Source organism: Erythrolamprus reginae, chromosome 9 (genome assembly GCF_031021105.1).
Source record: "Erythrolamprus reginae isolate rEryReg1 chromosome 9, rEryReg1.hap1, whole genome shotgun sequence".
NCBI classification, from domain to species: Eukaryota; Metazoa; Chordata; class Lepidosauria; order Squamata; family Dipsadidae; genus Erythrolamprus; species Erythrolamprus reginae.
The window spans coordinates 44,523,666-44,542,308 of NC_091958.1; the positions used below are offsets into that span (position 1 = coordinate 44,523,666).

The following is an 18,643-nucleotide window of genomic DNA, read 5'->3' on the forward strand; positions in this document are numbered from 1 at the left end:
AGGCACAGATGGGAGGCAGGGCCAATCAGAAGTGGTATTTACCGGTTCTCCAACCCACTGAAAATTTCCACTACTGGTGCTCCAGAACTGGTCAGAACCTGTTGAAACCCACATCTGGTACACATCCCCCAAAAGTCACCCCTCCCTCCACCTCTCCCTATCCTATTGAATTCATGGAGCTGGGTGAATTGGATAGGACACTCTTTCAAGGTCACCTGTAACTTTGGGTCTCTTTGGAGAACAGAAATGCGGCAGGTGAGTCATTTGTAGCCCACTGAAGGCCCACACCTGATTTCTGTTCTTGGTCTCTTTTTTTATACCTTACCTGGAGCATTGATAGCAAACAGCAGCTAAACCCCCAATACATTTCCAGAGCTTCATGATTAAGGTTTATTCCATTCCATTCCAACTTTGGCTGGAAAAATCAGGAATTGCTGGTCTTTGATTTGCAGCTATTCATTTAATGACAATTCAGATTTAAATGAATACTTCAGCTTCAACCACAACAATACATGAGCACACAGTAGATTCAAAGTCAAATGATTTCAGAAACAGAGTAATCAATACCTGGAATTCACTACGCGATTCTGTGGTTTCTTCCCCAAACCCCAAAAGCTTTCACCTTAGACTGTCTACAGTCAACCTCTCCCCATTCCTAAAAGGTCTGTAAGGGGCGTGCATAAGCGCACCAGTGTGCCTACGGTCCCTGTCCCAATGTCCTCATTTATCAGTACTTACTTTGTTTATGTTTATACCTATACCTGCTATCTTTAAGATTTGTATCCTTAAGATTTTTATTAATATTGAGTAGTAGTAGATGTTTGGAACAAACTTCCAGCAGACTCTGGTTGGTAAATCCATAGTAACTGAATTTAAACATGCCTGGGATAAACGTATATCCATCCTAAGATAAAATACAGGAGATAGTATAAGGGCAGACTGGATGAACCAGGAGGTCTTTTTCTGCTGTCAATCTTCTATGTTTCTATGTTTCCTGATTGCTTATTTGACCCCTATGACAATCATTAAGTGTTGTACCTCATGATTCTTGACAAATGCATATTTTATTTTATGTACGTTGAGAGCATATGCACCAAGACAAATTCCTTGTGTGTCCAATCACACTTGGCCAATAAAATTCTATTCTATTCTATTCTATTCTATTAAGTGTACCTCATGATTCTTGACCAATGTATCCTTTTTTTATGTACACCGAGAGCATCTGCACCAAAGACAAATTCTTTGTGTGTCCAATCACACTTGGCCAATAAAGAATTCTATTCTATTCTATATTCTATTCTGTTCTCTATTCTATCTTGTAGATGTTTGTCAAACAAAGAAATAAACAAACAAATTAATAAAATAAACATTAAATTTATTTCTGAAACTCTGCACTTTTGATATTGCCCAAGGGTGCTTATCAATAAAACGATGCAGGGAGCTGCATAGAATTCAGCGACCAACTCGTCTGAATGAAACCCAGGATCTGGAGGAGACGGGTGAGTTTGCACGTGTCAAGTTAGATGTCAAGCGGGACACAACCCAGGTTTTGATCATCGCCATTGCATAGGTGGTGGTGAAAGGGAGCAAATTGACCCCAAAGTGAACCCCAATCTAGGCGCATTTTCCTCCTTGCAAGGTTGACGCGGTGGAGGGGGGGACTTGCAACGGGCTGCACCTTCCCCCTCTCTCGTGCGCGATTTGCCCGGGCTCGGCGGGCGCACGTGAGAACGTCCCGGGAACCGATCCAGGCCAAACCTCCTGTCCGACCCTCCCTTGCGCAACGGGAGCCCGGAATCCCGGCCAAATGCGCCGCGGCGCCTTTAAAGCGCAAGCCACGAGGGTGGGCGTGCTGGAGGCAGCTCCGGCTGGCTGGGGCGGCCTTAAAGGGGACTCGCGCCTTGGCCGGCCAAGTTGAAGCCCGGGCGGGCGGGGAGAGTGTCCAGCTTGCATCTCCCTCGGGTCCTGCAAGCGATCGCGGGGGGACTGTGACCGAGAGGCGGGCCGTCCCTCCCCAGCGGGAGGAGCCTCTTTCGAACCCGGCTCCCGGGAAATGCCCAGCCACCAGCTGGATGCCCTTGCTTAGGATCGGGAAGGCTCGGAGTGCGCACGTCCGACGCCCGGCCAACCGATGATGTACACCATCACCAAGGGCCCGAGCAAGCTAGCCACGCAGAGGCGGACAGGTAAAAGGCGCGGGGACCCCGTGGAGTTCCACCCTTCCCTCCCCTCCTACGACAATGCCCATCTTCCCCAGCCAGCGGGGGACAGGCGATCCCTCCCACCACCCTGGGGAAACACTCTGCCTTCTCCTCTTTGCTCCTTCTGCCAACAGGCGCCCTCCCCCCTCCCCTCCTGAATTGCGCAGCCTCTCCGCGGGCTGTCAAGTGTCGGGCCGTTCCGCAGGATCGCGCTTCTCTCGCCCCCCCGCAGGTCCCACGCAGCAGGTGGAGAGCAAACTGGCCGATTTGAAATGCCGGCAGCGACAGCAACAACAGCAGCAGCTGCTGCAACCGGTGGAGCTCAGCTCGTGGGCCCTGTCGAGGTAAAGAAAAAGGGGTTCGCGCCCGGGTGGGGGCCGGCAGAGGCAGAGCGCGGCGGCGAGAAGGACGTTCCCCGGCGGCTGGGTGACCTTGCCCGCGGCTTGTCCGAGGCTGCCTCCGTCGCCTGCAAACTCCCCAGGGCCCGGAACGGGGGGGGGGGGCCCACCGGTGGAGCAAAGAGGGTCGCCCCTCCACGGCCCGGGCGGGGGTCTCGGGCAGAAGGGCTGTCCGTCTCCCCGGAAGGGAAGTGGAGGTGACCTTGTGGCTAGCCTGCCTGCTGCTGTCCTTGTGGCCACATGGCTCCCAAGGGGGGGGGGGAGGGACGAGGGGGAGGGGGCAAGAAGGAGAAGGGGGGCTTGCCCTCCCCCCCATCCTGCCCTCCGGTGTCGCCCCCTCCCCTCCACGTGGGCTTGCAAGGACATCCCCGGCTGGGGGAAGCACGTGCTCGCCTGGAGGGAGGGGAATCTCCTTTGGTGGTGGGGGGAGGAGAGGGGGAGTGGGCAGGTGACGTCAGAGGACGTCACGAGAAGGGGGCGGGTGCCCGGGAGGCAGCCTTTGCCCTAGCCTAGAGAAGACCGAGGCAGAGGAAAAGGGGGGGGGGGTTGGAAGGGGGGGTGGCAGGAATAGGAAGGAGGTAGGGCGATGTCTGCCTTCCTTGGGTTGGGGAGGAGGAGTTTACAGATAACAGATTAACAGAGTTGGAAGGGACCTGGCAGATCATCTAGTCCACCCCCCTGACTACGCAGGAGACTCCTATATCTAATGTAATAATAATAATAATAATAATAATAATAATAATAATAATAATAATAATAATAATAAAAATAATAATAATAATAATAATAATAATAATAATAATAATAATAATAATAATAATAATAATAATAATAATAATAATAATAACAACAACAACAACAACTATGATTATGATAATAATGATAACAACAACAACAAAACAACAACAACAACAATAATAATAATAGCAACAGAGTTGAAAGGGATCTTGGAGGTCTTCTCGTCCAACTCCCTGCTTGGGCCAAAGACCCTACACTACTTCAGACAAATGGTTATCCAACACCTTCTTAAAAACTTCCAATGTTGGAGCGTTTACAATTTCTGGAGGCAAGCGGTTCCACTGATCAAGCGTTCTGACTGTCAGGAAATTTCTCCTTAGTTCTAGGTTGCTTCTCTCCTTGTTTAGTTTCCACCCATTGCTTCTTGTCCTACCTTCAGGTGCTTTGGAGAATAGGTTGACTCCCTCTTCTTTGTGGCAACCCTTGAGATATTGGAACGCTGCTATTATGTCTCCCCTGGTCCTTAAACTAGACATACTCAGTTTCTGCAACCGTTCTTTGTATGTTTTAGCCTCCAGTCCCCTAATCCTCTTTGTTGCTCTTCTCTGCACTTTTTCTAGAGTCTCAACATCCTTTTTGCATCGTGATGTTGAGCACTGGGCAGCTGGGGCTCTTTTGTATGTCCTTTTGGGTGCCCCGTTCCTTTGCTCTTCTTTGCACTTGGCTTGGAAACCCTCCCGGATTAAGGACAAGGCATGGTCTGAAAGCTAAGGTTAAAGAGAGGTGGACCTCAACTCCCAGAATTCCTCAGCCAGCATCCAAGACTCTCAGCTTGAAGTTTGCACAGTAGCGCTGGATTCTTCCCGGTTTGGACCAAAGCACTGGGTTGGCTTAAAGGTCATGTGACTGGCTTAAAGGTGATGACAAGTTGGCCACCTTTAAGCCAGTCACATGACCTTTAAGCCAACCCAGTCACATGGCCGGCAAGCCACACCCACAAAATGAGCCACGCCCACAATGTGGTAGTAACATTTTTTGCAGCCCTTCACTGGACCAGCACCACCCAAACTGGATCCGTGACGCCATTCTTGCGTCACTAAGCGGGTTGCTAACGGTTCGGGCGCTTTGGTCCAAACCGGGAAGAATCCAGTGCTACTGTGCAAACTTCAAGCTTCGTCTCTTAACTTCTACGTGTTTATTTCCATTTTAAGGAGGTTCTGAAGCCTGCAAAAATGTTTGAAAAACCCTGAGGTCGATCACCACCACACCATAATATTAATTGTTCATTTATTTGGGTATTGTCGGTTCAATGAACACAACGGTTGCGCTTTGGCTAATCTGGGGTAAATTACAGCAGATTGCGCGTTGAAGTAGGTATTTTGTGGCTGGGAAAAAAAATCCCACAGGTATAGGATTTGTTTGTGGTGAGAACTGGATCCACCCTTGAGTTCACCTGATAACTGCCGTTTGCATTGCACAACAGCATTAATTTTGATTATGCAATTGTAAGAACTGTGCAGGCAGTTCTCGACTTACGACATTTTATTTAGTGACTGAAGTTACAACAGCACTGAAAGTAGCGACTTATGACCTTTCCCCCCCCCCCCCCACGTTTGTGACCGTTGCAAACATCCCCCACATTCATGTGATTTACATTCGGAATCTGGACAGTTGACTCACCTTTATGACGGTTGCAGTGTCCTGGGGAATCCCCTTTTGTGACCTGCTGACCCGCAAAGGCAGCGGAAAAACCAGATTTACTTCACAACCCTGTGACGGATTTAACAGCTGCAGGGATTCACTTAACAAACGGGACAAGGAAAACCACATAAAACAAAGGAAAACCCAGTGGCTTCACTTAGCAAGCTAAATTTGGGACCAATATTGTGGTCGTAAGTTGAGTTACTAGTAAGAGAGGAACATTAGGACAGGGGACGGAAGGCACGCTGGTGCACTTATGCACACCCCTTACTGACCTCTAGGGAATTGGGAAAGGTCAACAGTGGATAGTCTAAGGGTAAAGTTTTGGGGGTTAGGTGATGATATTAGAGTCAGGTTGTGAGTTCCATGCATCAACTACTCGGTTACTAAATTCGTATTTCCTGCAGTCGAGTTCATTCATTTCATTTCATTTTATTGGATTTGTATGCCGCCCCTTTCCATAGACTCGGGGCGGCTAACAACAGTAGTAAAAACAACATGCGACAATCCAATACTAAAGAAGCTAAAAACCCTTATTTTAAAACCAATCATACATACGAACGTACCATACATAAATTGTGGAAGCCTAGGGGGAAAGAATATCTTAATTCCCCCATGCCTGATGACAGAAGTGGGTTTTAAGAAGCTTGCGAAAGGCAAGAAGGGTGGGGGTTATTCTAATCTCTGGGGGGGAGTTGGTTCCAGAGGGCCGGGGCCGCCACAGAGAAGGCTCTTCCCCTGGGTCCCGCCAAACGACATTGTTTTGTTGACGGGACCCGGAGAAGGCCAACTCTGTGGGACCTACTTGGTCGCTGGGATTCCTGCGGCAGAAGGCGGTCCCGGAGATAATCTGGTCCGGTGCCAAGAAGGGCTTTATAGGTCATAACCAACACTTTGAATTGTGACCGGAAACTGATCGGCAACCAATGCAGACTGCGGAGTGTTGGTGTGACATGGGCATATTTAGGGAAGCCCATGATTGCTGTCGCAGCTGCATTCTGCACGATCTGAAGTTTGGAGCGGTTTACTTTAAGTTTATTTTATTTATTTATTATTTGGATTTGTATGCCGCCCCTCTCCGAAGACTCGGGGCGGCTCACAACAAGTGAAAAACAATCCAATACATAATCCAATTAATTAAAATATTTAAAGTTTTTAAAAAAACCTATACTAACATACACACACACAAGCATACCATGTATAAATTCAGCTGGGTTGGGTTAAAATCCTTTCTCCGCACTTCAAACAGGCCCTGAAAGAACAGACAATACTTCCCAGCATTTAGAAAAACCATTTGCGTTGCAAAGCAAATTATTTCAAATTACACATAGATTCAAAGCCCAGGTGTGTTTGATTAGTTTTCTGGCTGGTTGGATACCCAGTTTACCAATGGCAAACCCAGCCATTGTAAGCTTCCCGCTGCCCTTCCATTCAATGAGCCATGGTGGCGCAGTGGTTAGAGTGCAGTACTGCAGGCTACTTCTGCTGCCTTCCGGCTGCCTGCAATTTGGCAGTTCAAATTTCACCAGGCTCAAGGTTGAGTCGGCTTTCCATCCTTCTGAGATGGGTAAAATGAGGACCCAGATTGTTGGGGGCAAGATGCTCACTCTGCAAAGCACTTAGAGAGGGCTGTAAAGAGGTATATAAGTCTAAGTCAGAAGGTGGGTTCCTGCAGTTCGGACTGGTTCCCTCGAATCGGTATCAACCCACTGGTGCTGTCACTGATCCAATTTGATTGGTGCCGGTCCTTGGTCGCCACCTTTTTTTAAATAGTTTTTTTTAGTGGGTTTTTTTTGAGGAGGTGTTCTGTCGGGCTCTCTGGTAGAATCCTCCCAAAAATGCACAGGTACAAATTTCAGACACACACACACGTTTGAAAATTGTTTCATGCCAAAGTCAGGTCTAGAACTCACAATAATAATAATAATAATAATAATAATAATAATAATAATAATAATAATAATTATTATTATTATTATTATTATTATTATTATTATTTCTCAGATTTGTATGCCGCCCCTCTCCGAAGACTCGGGGTGGCTCACAACAACAATACAAAATAATAATATTATAATGGCACAAATCTAATATTAAAAAAAACTAAAAACCCTATCATAATTAAAAACCAAACAACACATACATACCAAACATAAATTATAATAAGCCTGGGGGAAAGATGTCTCAAATCCCCCATGCCTGGTGGTATAGGTGGGTCTTAAGTAGTTTACGGAAGACAAGGAGGGTGGGAGCAGTTCTAATCTCCGGGGGGAGTTGATTCCAGAGGGCTGGGGACACCACAGAGAAGGCTCTTCCCCTGGGGCCCAGCAGACGACATTGTTTAGTCGACGGGACCCGGAGAAGGCCAACTCTGTGGGACCTTATCGGCCGCTGGGATTCGTGCGGTAGCAGACGGTTCCGGAGGTACTCTGGTCCAATGCCATGTAGCTATAGCTGAACTGCGTGAAAATTGAATACGTTGTTGAGCGCTGTGACCAGCTTTGCCAAAATAAAAGACTTGTGCAAGACCGCGAAGGTATCCACCTACTTGGAAGAAACTCAACAGGTCCCATTGACAAAGTTATCTTCCTTTTGGTCTATATAATTTATTGCCCCGCGTATTTACTTATGTAGCAAGAGTCCAAAAAGTGCTTCATAAATCTCTCTTTACTTAATAGCAGCGTTTGCACAACACATGTTAAGTGATGTAACAAAATTAACCTGTTTTCTGGCTAGGAAGAATTCGTGGAAGCATTAACAAACCAATGCACCTCATCTCTTAAAACCAAGATCCTAAGCCAGACAATAGTTAGAAAGCCTGAATTAGATGCTAAAACTAGAGAGAAATTACCTTTTGCCATAAACGGCAGCTTTACGGTGGAAAAATTATGCGTACCTGCATTTGAAGGTTAGGTCTGATCATGGTTAAAGGAATCATACTTTCCTTTAGGTGTCTACATTGTTAAGAATAGGCTGGGCCAGAGGTCTCCAACCTTGGTCACTTGTAGACTTCAACTCCCAGAATTGAAGTCCACGAGTCTTAAAGTTGCCAAATTTGGAGAGCCCTGTGCTGGACTATATAGAAATATTCTGGGCTAAATTGAATGCAACAAAACTAAGATGTGATTGTCTGATTTATGTTGTATAAGCCTAGCCAACTGTGAGCCATCAATCCATAATATGTAGAATAGAATATAGGAATAGCAACAGCAATAGCATTTAGACCTATACTGCTTCACAGTGCTTTATAGCCCCTCTCTAAGTGGTTTACAATTTGGGTCCTCATTTTACTGACCTTAGAAGGATGGAAGACTGAATCAACCTTGAGCCTGGTGAGATTTGAACAATAGAATAGAGTAGGATAGAATTGAATAGAAACATAGAAACATAGAAGACTGACGGCAGAAAAAGACCTCATGGTCCATCTAGTCTGCCCTTATACTATTTCCTGTGTTTCATCTTACGATGGATATATATTTATCCCAGGCATGTTTAAATAGAATAGGATAGAATAGAATAGAATTCTTTATTGGCAAAGTGTGACTGGACACACAAGGAATTTATCTTTGGTGCACATGCTCTCAGTGTACATAAAAGAAAAGATACATTCGTCAAGAGTCATAAGGTACTTGTGTTCGTCAACAATCGTATCTCAGTGCTTTTATGAACAATCTGCAAATGTGATTTGTTTAAGTAATCACAGTTCAACGTACAGAAAGCGGTAGTTTGCAAAGTTTCATCTTTTTTATTTTTGCACAAGATTCTAGACCTCATTGAGATGGGGGCCGGTAAAAAAAGATATCTGGTCATTGCAATGTTTCAAAGTTGACTCAGCCTTCCATCTTTGCGAGGTGGGTAAAATGAGGACCCAGATTGTTGGGATGTCAGCATAGGTGCATATCGATCCCCTTCGATCAGACGCATTTCCCATTGTTGTGTCTCTTTCAGCTTTGGCGCACTGGTCGTTTTGTTTTTTGTGTATTTTTTTTTTTACAATGACCATTTGTTCTACTGACCTTGGGAAAAAAATGTGTGTCCAGTTGCAAGGAGAATTTGGGAGAGGGCCCGGATGGCACACGGAAGGAGGAGGGAGGAGGGTTGGGAAGGGAGAGTCAACAACATGTGACTCGCTTGATGTTGTGGAAGTGTGATCAGGTGGAAGGATTTGGGTCACATGCCATTGGACTCCTGCCCCAGAAAACTTGAAAACTGGGATAAAGTCCAGAATCCCATCCCAGAGAGTGACTTGCATATTCTTGAACAAAAGGACAAATATGGTTAGGAGCAGTGTTCCCTCTAATTTTTTTGGGGGGGTGGGCGGAAAAGTATAGGGTCTGAGCGGCAGTCCCTTTGGGACTGGGCGGCACAGAAATAATAAATAAATAAATAGATAAATAAACAAACAAACAAATAAATAAACAAATAAACAAACAAACAAATAAGAAACCCACCCTGTTTTGCCTCAGAGAATTTCAAAATAAAATACTGTACTGTGTGTCTATAACAGTGAGCTCATAATAGGGCAACTCTATCAATATCAAAATGCCATTTAAATAGTTGAGCTAGTTTCAAACTAGATTTTGATTTTCTTTCTCTCTTCCTTACTCCCATTCTTTTTCTTTCTCTTTTCCTTCCTCTCTTTTTTCTATCTGTTTCTCTCTCTTCCTCTCTTCCTCTCTCTCTCCTTCCCTCTCACTCTTTCCCTCTCGGCTTCTGGGCAGGTTTGGAAAACTCTGAGTTGATGATGATTTTTAAGTGAGCGATTGCTCACTGCTCAGCTTAGAGGGACTATGGTTAGGAGTAGTAGAATTAGTCTTGTCTCTTCATTCAAGGATACACAATCCTTGGTTTACAGCTGTTTATTTTTTTATTTTTTTATTAGATTTGTATGCCGCCCCTCTCCATAGACTCGGGGCGGCTAACAGCAATAATGAAACAACATATAACAAATCTAATATTTAAAATAATTAAAAGACCCTTATTTAAAAAACCGAACATACACACAAACATACCATGCATAAATTGTATAGGCCTAGGGGGAAAGGAATATCTCAATTCCCCCATGCCTGACGACAGAGGTGGGTTTTAAGAAGCTTACGAAAGGCGAGGAGGGTGGGGGCAATTCTGATCTCTGGGGGGAGTTGGTTCCAGAGGGTTGGGGCCGCCACAGAAAAGGCTCTTTCCCTGGGTCCCGCCAAATGACATTGTTTAGTCGACGGGACCCGGAGAAGGCCAACTCTGTGGGACCTAACTGGTCACTGGGATTCGTGCAGCAGAAGGCGGTCCCGGAGATATTCTGGTCCGATGCCAAGAAGGACTTTATAGGTCATTACCAACACTTTGAATTGTGACCAGAAACTGATCGACACCCAATGCAGACTGCAGAGTGTTGGTGTAACATGGGCATACTTAGGGAAGCCCATGATTGCTCTTGCAGCTGCATTCTGCACGATCTGGAGTTTCCAAACACTTTTCAGAGGTAGCCCCATGTATAGAGCGTTACAGTAGTTGAGCCTCGAGGTGATGAGGGCATGAGTGACTGTGAGCAGTGACTCCCAGTCCAAATAGGGCTGCAACTGGTGCACCAGGCGAACCTGGGTAAACGCCCCCCTCGCCACAGCTGAAAGATATTTCTCTAATGTGAGCTGTGGATCGAGGAGGACGCCCAAGTTGCGGACCCTCTCTGAGGGGATTAGTGATTCCCCCCCCCAGGGTAATGGACGGACAGATGGAATTGTCCCTGGGAGGCAAAACCCACAGCCACTCCGTCTTATCAGGGTTGAGTTTGAGTCTGTTAACACCCATCCAGACCCCAACATCCTCCAGGCACCGTCCGGCACATCATATTTCTTTTACTGACGGTTCAAACCAAAAGAGTTTGTGTTTGAAGAATGCCAATGTAAGCAGAAATCTTAGGCTTGCTCGTGAAATATTCTTTCAGTATAATTATTTTAATTTTTTCCTTCATATGTTTTAGTACAATGTCAAACATCTTCTATTTCCAGTACAATAAAATGCAGTGTATTTTGTTAGTAGCTCTTGTATAATCCCCCCAAAATATCATAATACAAAATTATTAATTTCTCTATAAATCTTTATTTTATTGCAAAAAAAAAAATTATTTATCTAATCTTGTCATCCAGAAATCACAATCGTCATGTATTACCTCTCTTCATTAATGTTCCCTCAAATATTTATTTATTTATTGATTGATTGATTGATTGATTGGATTTGTATGCAGCCCCTCTCCGTAGACTCGGGGCGGCTAACAACAGTAATAAAAAACAGCATGTAAATCCAATACTAAAACAACTAAAAAACCCTTATTGTAAAACCAAACATACATACAAACAAACATACCAAATATATATTGACAAATAATATTTTTAACATTCTAATTAAGTGATAGGCCACAGTGACTTCTATTTCTCTTTGTACATTTTACTTAAATCTAAAAACCCTTGTATCAAATCACAAACATTGAAAATACTAAAAAAGGAAAAAAAGAAAAAAGAAAAGAAAAAATATTAACTAATTTCATACTTTTTTTTTTCAATACGCCATAACTCATCTATTGTTCATTAATTCCATTTTTATGAATCTTTCAAAACCATCTCTGTTCTTATATGCCAATTTTTCTTATCAAATTCAACTTGATAATGAAATATTCTTGTTGTCACCAAGGCAGGGAGTCCTCAATTTACGACACTTGGTTCAGTAACATTTCAAAGTTAATGACGGCCTGGAAACAAGGGATTTATTCCCATGTTTTTCACACTTATGGCCATTGCAGCAAACCTCATGGCCCTGGATGTGACTCATATTTATGACGGTTTGCAATGTCGCGGGAGTCACATAATTTTGCCATCTTCTAACCAGGCAGAGTCAGAATGGGGAAGCCAGATTCTCGTGACAGTCGGGCTACTAAGTTAAGAGCTGCAGTGATTGATTTAACAAAAGGTCACAAAATGGGGCAAACTCGTTTAACAAATGATCTTGCTTAGCGACGGAAAGCTTGGGCTTGATCGTGTGTCACCCGAGGACCTGTAGGTGGAGTAGACAATACCTATTTGGATTGACCTGAACTGCAAACCTCCTGAGCGGTTGGATTTCGCAGATTCTCGAAAGGAAGCAAGAATTAGATTAGATTAGATTAGATTTATTGGATTTATGTGCCGCCCCTCTCCGCAAACTCGGGGCGGCTCACAACAAGGTAAAAACAGTACATAATAACAAATCCAATACCCACCAATCCAATTACAATTTTTAAACTAAAAAATTCATAAAAAACAACCCCAGAATATTAAAAACACGCATACAGTCAATCTAACACCAAAACAACATGGGCAAGGGGGAGATGTTTCAGTTCCCCCATGCCTGACGGCAGGGGTGGGTTTTAAGGAGTTTGCGAAAGGCAAGGAGGGTGGGGGCAATCCTAATCTCAGGGGGGAGCTGGTTCCAGAGGGTCGGAGCCGCCACAGAGAAGGCTCTTCCCCTGGGTCCCGCCAGACGACATTGTTTAGTCGACGGGACCCGGAGAAGGCCAACTCTGTGGGACCGAACCGGTCGCTGGGATTCGTGCGGCAGAAGGCGGTCCCGGAGATATTCTGGTCCGGTGCCATGAAGGGCTTTATAGATCATAATCAACACTTTGCATTGTGACCGGAAACTGATCGGCAACCAATGCAGACTGCGGAGTGTTGGAGTAATATAGGCATACTTAGAGCAGCCCATAATTGCTCTCGCAGCTGCATTCTGCACGATCTGAAGTTTCCGAACACTTTTCAAAGGTAGCCCCATGTAGAGAGCGTTACAGTAGTCGAGCCTCGAGGTGATGAGGGCATGAGTGACTGTGAGCAATGACTCCCGGTCCAAGTAGGGCCGCAACTGGCGCACCAGGCGAACCTGGGAAAACGCCCCCCTCGCCACAGCTGAAAGATGTTTCTCTAATGTGAGCTGTGGATCGAGGAGGACGCCCAAGTTGAATTAGATTAGATTAACAAGAGTTTTTAAACCCAGGGACTCTCCTTTTAGTAGGGCTTGGCTCTGTCTCCTCCGAAGGCTAATGCAGTCTTCTAAGGCAGTGGTTTTCAACCTTTTTTGAGCCACCGTACATTTTTTACATTTTAAAATCCTGGGGCACACCCCCAACCAAAATGACACCCTAAGACATTCTCCTCTCTTTTTCCATCCATCTCCTCCCCACCCTTGTGTGTGTGAACCATTTCCAAAAACAGGTGAGGGCTGGGGGGGTTTTCTCTCTTATTCTTTGGGTGCTTTTTATCATATGCTTTAAATCAAGAGTCACTTCTCTCTCTTTTGTTTCTCTCTCTTTCCTCTCATTCTCGGTCTCAATCATTTTCTCATTTCTCTTTTTTCCTCCCCTTTTTGCTCATTTCTTTCTCCCTTCCTCTCCTTTTCTCTCTCTCTCTCTTGCTTTCTTTCTCTCTCTCTCTTGCTTTCTCTCTCTCTCACTCTTGCTTTCTCTCTGTTTCTCTCTTTTCTTTCTCTCTCTTGCTTTCTCTCTCTCTCTCACTCTCTCTCTCACTCTCTTTCTCTCTCTCTTTCTCTATCTCTTTCTTTCTTTCTTTCTCTCTCTCTCTCTTTCTCCCAGCAAAACGTTGCGAGACCGGAACATGAGCTTCCTTCTTCGTGGCACACCTGACCATGTTTCGCGGCACACTAGTGTGTTACGGCACACTGGTTGAAAAACACTGTTCTAAGGTACCATCTTGTGCCAAAGATTGTCGCTCTTTCATTAATCTGAGTCAGGATTAGGAAAGATTAAAAATGAACTGTTAAATCCCTGGGACCAGCCAGATGCAAGAATTAGCTTGGATGATGGATGGTGAACCTTTCTTTGTATATATATATACATATGCATATACATATACAGTACTATACGCTGCTCAAAAAAACAAAGGGAACACTTAAACAACACAATATTACTCCAAGTAAATCAAACTTCTGTGAAATCAAACTGTCCACTTAGGAAGCAACACTGATTGACAATCAATTTCACAGGCTGTGGTGCACTTTGTACAGAATAAAGTATCCAATGAGAATATTTCATTCATTCAGATCTAGGATGTGTTCTTTGAGTGTTCCCTTTATTTTTTTTGAGCAGTATATATACAGTATATGTATATACAGTGGTACCTCTACTTATGAACTTAATTCATTTTGTGACCAGGTTCTTAAGTAGAAAAGTTTGTGAGAAGAAGCAATTTTTCCCATAGGAATCAATGTGAAAGCAAATAATGCGTGTGATTGGGGAAACCACAGAGGGGGTGGAGGCCCTGTTTCCTCCCAGGAGATTCAACTTGGAAATAAGGAAGAACTTCCTGATGGTCAGAGCGATCAACCGGTGGAATGGCCTGCCAGTGGAGGTTGTGAATGCCCCAACTCTGGACATTTTCAAGAAGAGATTGGACTACCATCTGGATGGGGAGGTGTAGGGTTTCCTGCTTGAGCAAGGGGTTGGACTTGATGACCTTTGGGGTCCCTTTCAACCCTACTAATAAATAAATAAATAAATCCAAATCCTCTCCCCTTCTGTCTTTGCAGTCCCCTTCCCAAGCTTGTATTCAACAGGGTCAATGGGAAGAGACCCCCGTTGATGATCTCGCCCCCCGCAACCACAGAGGAAAACTACACGGTCGCTCACGAAGAAAATGTCCGGTTTGTGTACGAAGGTAAGCGGTGGACTCTGGGGCAGGAAGCTTCAAAGCGTGGCCCACTGAAGAACTGTGGACTTTGACTCCCAGAATCCCTCAAATTCCCAGCATGGGGGCTGAAGGATTCTGGGAGTTGAAGTTTGGGAAAAAAATGCTGCTCTGGGAGGAAGTCAGAACACTGATGGAGCCCCCAGGGCCTGGTTTGCTGTTGCATTGTTCTTGTGTCAAAAGATACACACGAAACATTTTTGACGTACGTTTTTATGGAGGGAGACCGTCCATCAGGATGGAGACCAGGCGGGGATTGCAACTTAGCTCCGCTACTGTTGTGGTTAGCTCTGGCCCAGCTCCTGCCCCAAGGAATGTGCAGGTGGATGTGGGGGAAACATCCACATGCCGCAGGCCTGTTTTGCTCCCGATGGAATCTGCCGACGAAGCCTCCTCTGACCAAGAAAGCGTGAGTGACAGGGAAGAGGGGAGTTTGGCAGACAGCCCAGGAGGAGATCAATCATCTGTATCATCCTTGGATTCTGAACAAGAATTAATGACACATCCATGCATGCGTAGAGTGATGCATAGGAGACAACAACTGAAGGATTATTACAAGAGAAAAGGAGGACACCTGTGGTTGGGTGGGGCTGCTGTAATTAGTGCTACAGATAAAAGTGCAACCTGGTGTTTTAGCCTCATCTGATTCATTGTTTCGTCAAGATCGTGGTTTTTGTGCTGTTCAAGATTGTGTGTGGACTCTCTGGACTTTAGAATTGGACTCAATTTCCCAGTTATTGGGTGAGCTATTGGATTGCATTTAACCTGTGCCTTGTGTGTACCAGAAAATCCCTTTGACATTTAAAAAGGGAGCTGTTTCTGTTTTTCTGTTGATAAAAACTTTTGGGTTTTCCTTTTATCGTGTGGTGTGTGTCTTCCTGGACTAATTACCCTGTAATTACAGGCTGTTGAAACACGCTGGCAGAACAGCTACCAGTGCAGATGTGTGCGCAGCTCTGGATGACAGGCGGGTACGAGCGTGCGTTGGTATGAGATTTGGCTTCTGCGCATGCGCAGGAAATGAAATCTCGCGAGAGGATGTGCGGGCGCATGAGATTTCGGTGATTTTTTTTTTTGCTTCCATGGATACTCGAAAGCAAAAAATTGCCCAAAATTGTCGAAATCTCACACACCCATGTGTCCTCTCGCGAGATTTTGCTTCTTGCAAAATTAATTAATGTTTAGATAGAAAAGATGCTAGAAAAAAAAACCCTGAACTTTTTCTAGCACAAGAGAAGCTAAAAAAATACTGCACATAATTACAGCCAAGAGGATAGGTTTTGCACAAGCACGGGAAAATGGTGATATATACTGAAAGAAGTAGAGCTAATTGAAAAAAATAACAGCCTGCGCTGAAATGGATAAATTGATAAAAAAGGGAGAAAGAGGGAAAGACCTATTTGAAAGGAGGTATAGAAACTGTAAATGAATTGTTAATATTCTATATGAGTGTCCTGTCGGGCTCTCTGGTAGAATCTTCCCAAAAATGCACAGGTACAAATTTCAGACACACACACGTTTGAAAATTCAAAACAATGTTCTTTATAATGAAAATCCACTTAAACCAAGCCCTCTTTTGGTATAGCTAAGAGCACTGGTCTCCAAACAAACTGGTAATTTATCAGTTCTGTGATACTTAGCTTGCAGCTGTGAGGCAATTCACAGTCCTTCTTCTTTCACAAAGTGAAACACACTTTGCTCTGGTTTAGTTTCAAAGCGGGGAAAAATCAGCACACAAAAGGTCAAAGTCAGTAAAGCAGTCACGAAACACAACGATCAGATAATCCTCCACAATGGCCAAACCCTATAAATAGCAGCCTCACTAATCACCACAGCCCCACCCAACCACAGGTGGCCTCGTTTTCTTTGATAATAATCAGTTGTTGTTGCCTATGCATTGCTCTCTGCATGGCTGTATCATTAACTCTTGTTCTGAATCCAAGTAGGAGCTAGATAATTGATCTCCTTCTGAGCTGTCTGCCACACTCTCCTCCTCCCTGTCACTCATGTCTTCTTGGTCAGAGCAGCCTTCATCAGCAGATTCTACCAGGGAGGGCAAAACAGGCCTGCAGCATGTGGATGTCTCCCCCACATCCACAGTCCTTGGGTCCTTGAGCTAACCACAACAATGATTGTGAACAAGTATTAATGAATATCATGAGAAATGTAAACTCCTTTCAGTTGCTAAATAAACTGTTGTAAGTTGAGGACTCCCTGAATGTTCTTTCCTTCTTGCTTCCAGCTTGGCAAGAAGTGGAGCAGCAGCTGGACAGCCGAGAGCAGGGAGACGGTGGATCTGGCCCAATACAATACACAGAGAAAACACCCAGTCCTGAATTGAAAGGTGAGTGGGGCTTTATGCGGTGGCCTAGAGGGGGAGCTCTTGCCTCACAATCAGCAGGTTTTGAGTTCAATCTTAGGTAGAGACAGAAGTAGGGTCTCCTGCTTCAGCAGGGGGGTTTGACTAGATGACCTGCAAGGTCCCTTCCAACTCTGTTAAATCAACCTGTTACCAGGCCTTTACTTCTCCCCAAAATCCAAGTAGAAGCAAGCGGAAGGAAAGAAGGAAGGAAGGAAGGGAGGGAGGGAGGAAGGGAAGGAATGAAGGAAGGAAGGAAGAAGAGAGGGAGGGAGGGAAGGAAGGAAGGGAAGAAAGGAAGGAAGGGAAGGAAGGAAGGAAGGGAAGGAAGGAAGGAAGGGAAGGAAGGAAGGAAGGGAGGAAGAGAGGGAGGGAAGGAAGGAAGAGGGAGGGAAGGAAGGAAGGAAAGGAAGGAAGGAAGGAAGAAGAGAGGGAGGGGGGAAGGAAGGAAGGAAGGAAGGAAGAAGGGAGGGGGGAAGGAAGGAAGGGAAGGAAAGGAAGGAAGGAAGAAGGGAGGGAGGAGGGAAGGAAGGAAGGAAAGGAAGGAAGGAAGGAGGAAGAGAGGGAGGGGGGAAGGAAGGAAGGAAGGAAGAAGGGAGGGGGAAGGAAGGAAGGGAAGGAAAGGAAGGAAGGAAGGAAGGAAGAAGGGAGGGAGGGAGGGAAGGAAGGAAGAAGGGAGGAGGGAAGGAAGGAAAGGAAGGAAGGAAGAAGGGAGGGAGGGAAGGGAAGGAAGGGAAGGAAGGAAAGGAAGGAAGGAAGGAAGAAGGGAGGCAGGGAGGGAAGGAAAGGAAGGAAGGAAAGGAAGGAAGGGAAGGAGGGAGGGAGGGAAGGAAGGAAGGAAGGACTCCCAGAATTCCCCAGCCAGCAATGAAACAGCAACGAAACTCCCAGAATGATGTTTAATTGCTGGCTGGGGAATTCTGTGGAAATTGCTCAGGTTGAAAAACCTGGCTCTGATGGTTTGGTGGAAAGAAAAGAACAGACGTGAGCAGCTTTTTAAAAATTTGTGCATGTTTGAAGGTGTGTTGGCCTTGCAAATCCTAACTTCCTTCTCCCCCCCCTTCATCCCCCCCCCAGATTTTGTTCCCATTGACCTCGAAGACTGGTGGGCTCAACAGTTCCTGGCCGAAATCAAGAACGGCTCTTAAGGGGGTGCGGAGGAGCCGCTTCCCAAGAGAAATGGTCAATTTCACTCTTCAGAAAACTGCAGACGCCTCGGAGTGCGGCGAGAACTGGACAAACACGGAGGGAGGGAGCCGGCGGGGAGAGAGATGGCCTTGGAAGCGCTGAGCTGTCCCACTGCCCGGAAGAAGCCTGCAGATCCTACATGGTGGGAATGCTGCGGTGCCCAGGGAGTGGGGGCGTTCTCTTCCTCCCTCGAGCCTGGCACCCAGCACCGAGTCCGTTTTGGCCCCGGAACCTAGACTGTGCTCACAATAAACGCGCCGATCCTGCCAGTCGGCGGTACAAATGCAGTTCGGGCTGAAAGGAGTTTTTGGTGGGGGTTTGGCCTCCCTTCCCTTC

General features: G+C 45.5%; 1 protein-coding gene across 1 annotated transcript; it reads left to right on the forward strand.

The window, feature by feature from the left end:
• Nucleotides 1–1,844: 1,844 nt before the first annotated feature.
• Nucleotides 1,845–18,594, forward strand: MCRIP2 (MAPK regulated corepressor interacting protein 2). The gene is made up of 5 exons (XM_070761022.1): nucleotides 1,845–2,186; nucleotides 2,434–2,545; nucleotides 14,603–14,730; nucleotides 17,003–17,104; nucleotides 18,197–18,594. The coding sequence occupies exons 1-5, from the start codon at nucleotides 2,132–2,134 to the stop codon at nucleotides 18,265–18,267; spliced, it is 468 nt and encodes a 155-aa protein (XP_070617123.1). The 5' UTR covers nucleotides 1,845–2,131; the 3' UTR covers nucleotides 18,268–18,594.
• The last annotated feature ends 49 nt before the right edge of the window (nucleotides 18,595–18,643 follow it).

Excerpts from the sequence above, each read along its gene's own strand:
- MCRIP2 (XM_070761022.1), top strand. The coding sequence starts at position 2,132 with ATGATGTACACCATCACCAAGGGCCCGAGCAAGCTAGCCACGCAGAGG. Across the intron at positions 2,546-14,602 it reads AGCTCGTGGGCCCTGTCGAG|TCCCCTTCCCAAGCTTGTAT; the intron begins GTAAAGAAAAAG and ends CTGTCTTTGCAG. Across the intron at positions 14,731-17,002 it reads TGTCCGGTTTGTGTACGAAG|CTTGGCAAGAAGTGGAGCAG; the intron begins GTAAGCGGTGGA and ends TCTTGCTTCCAG.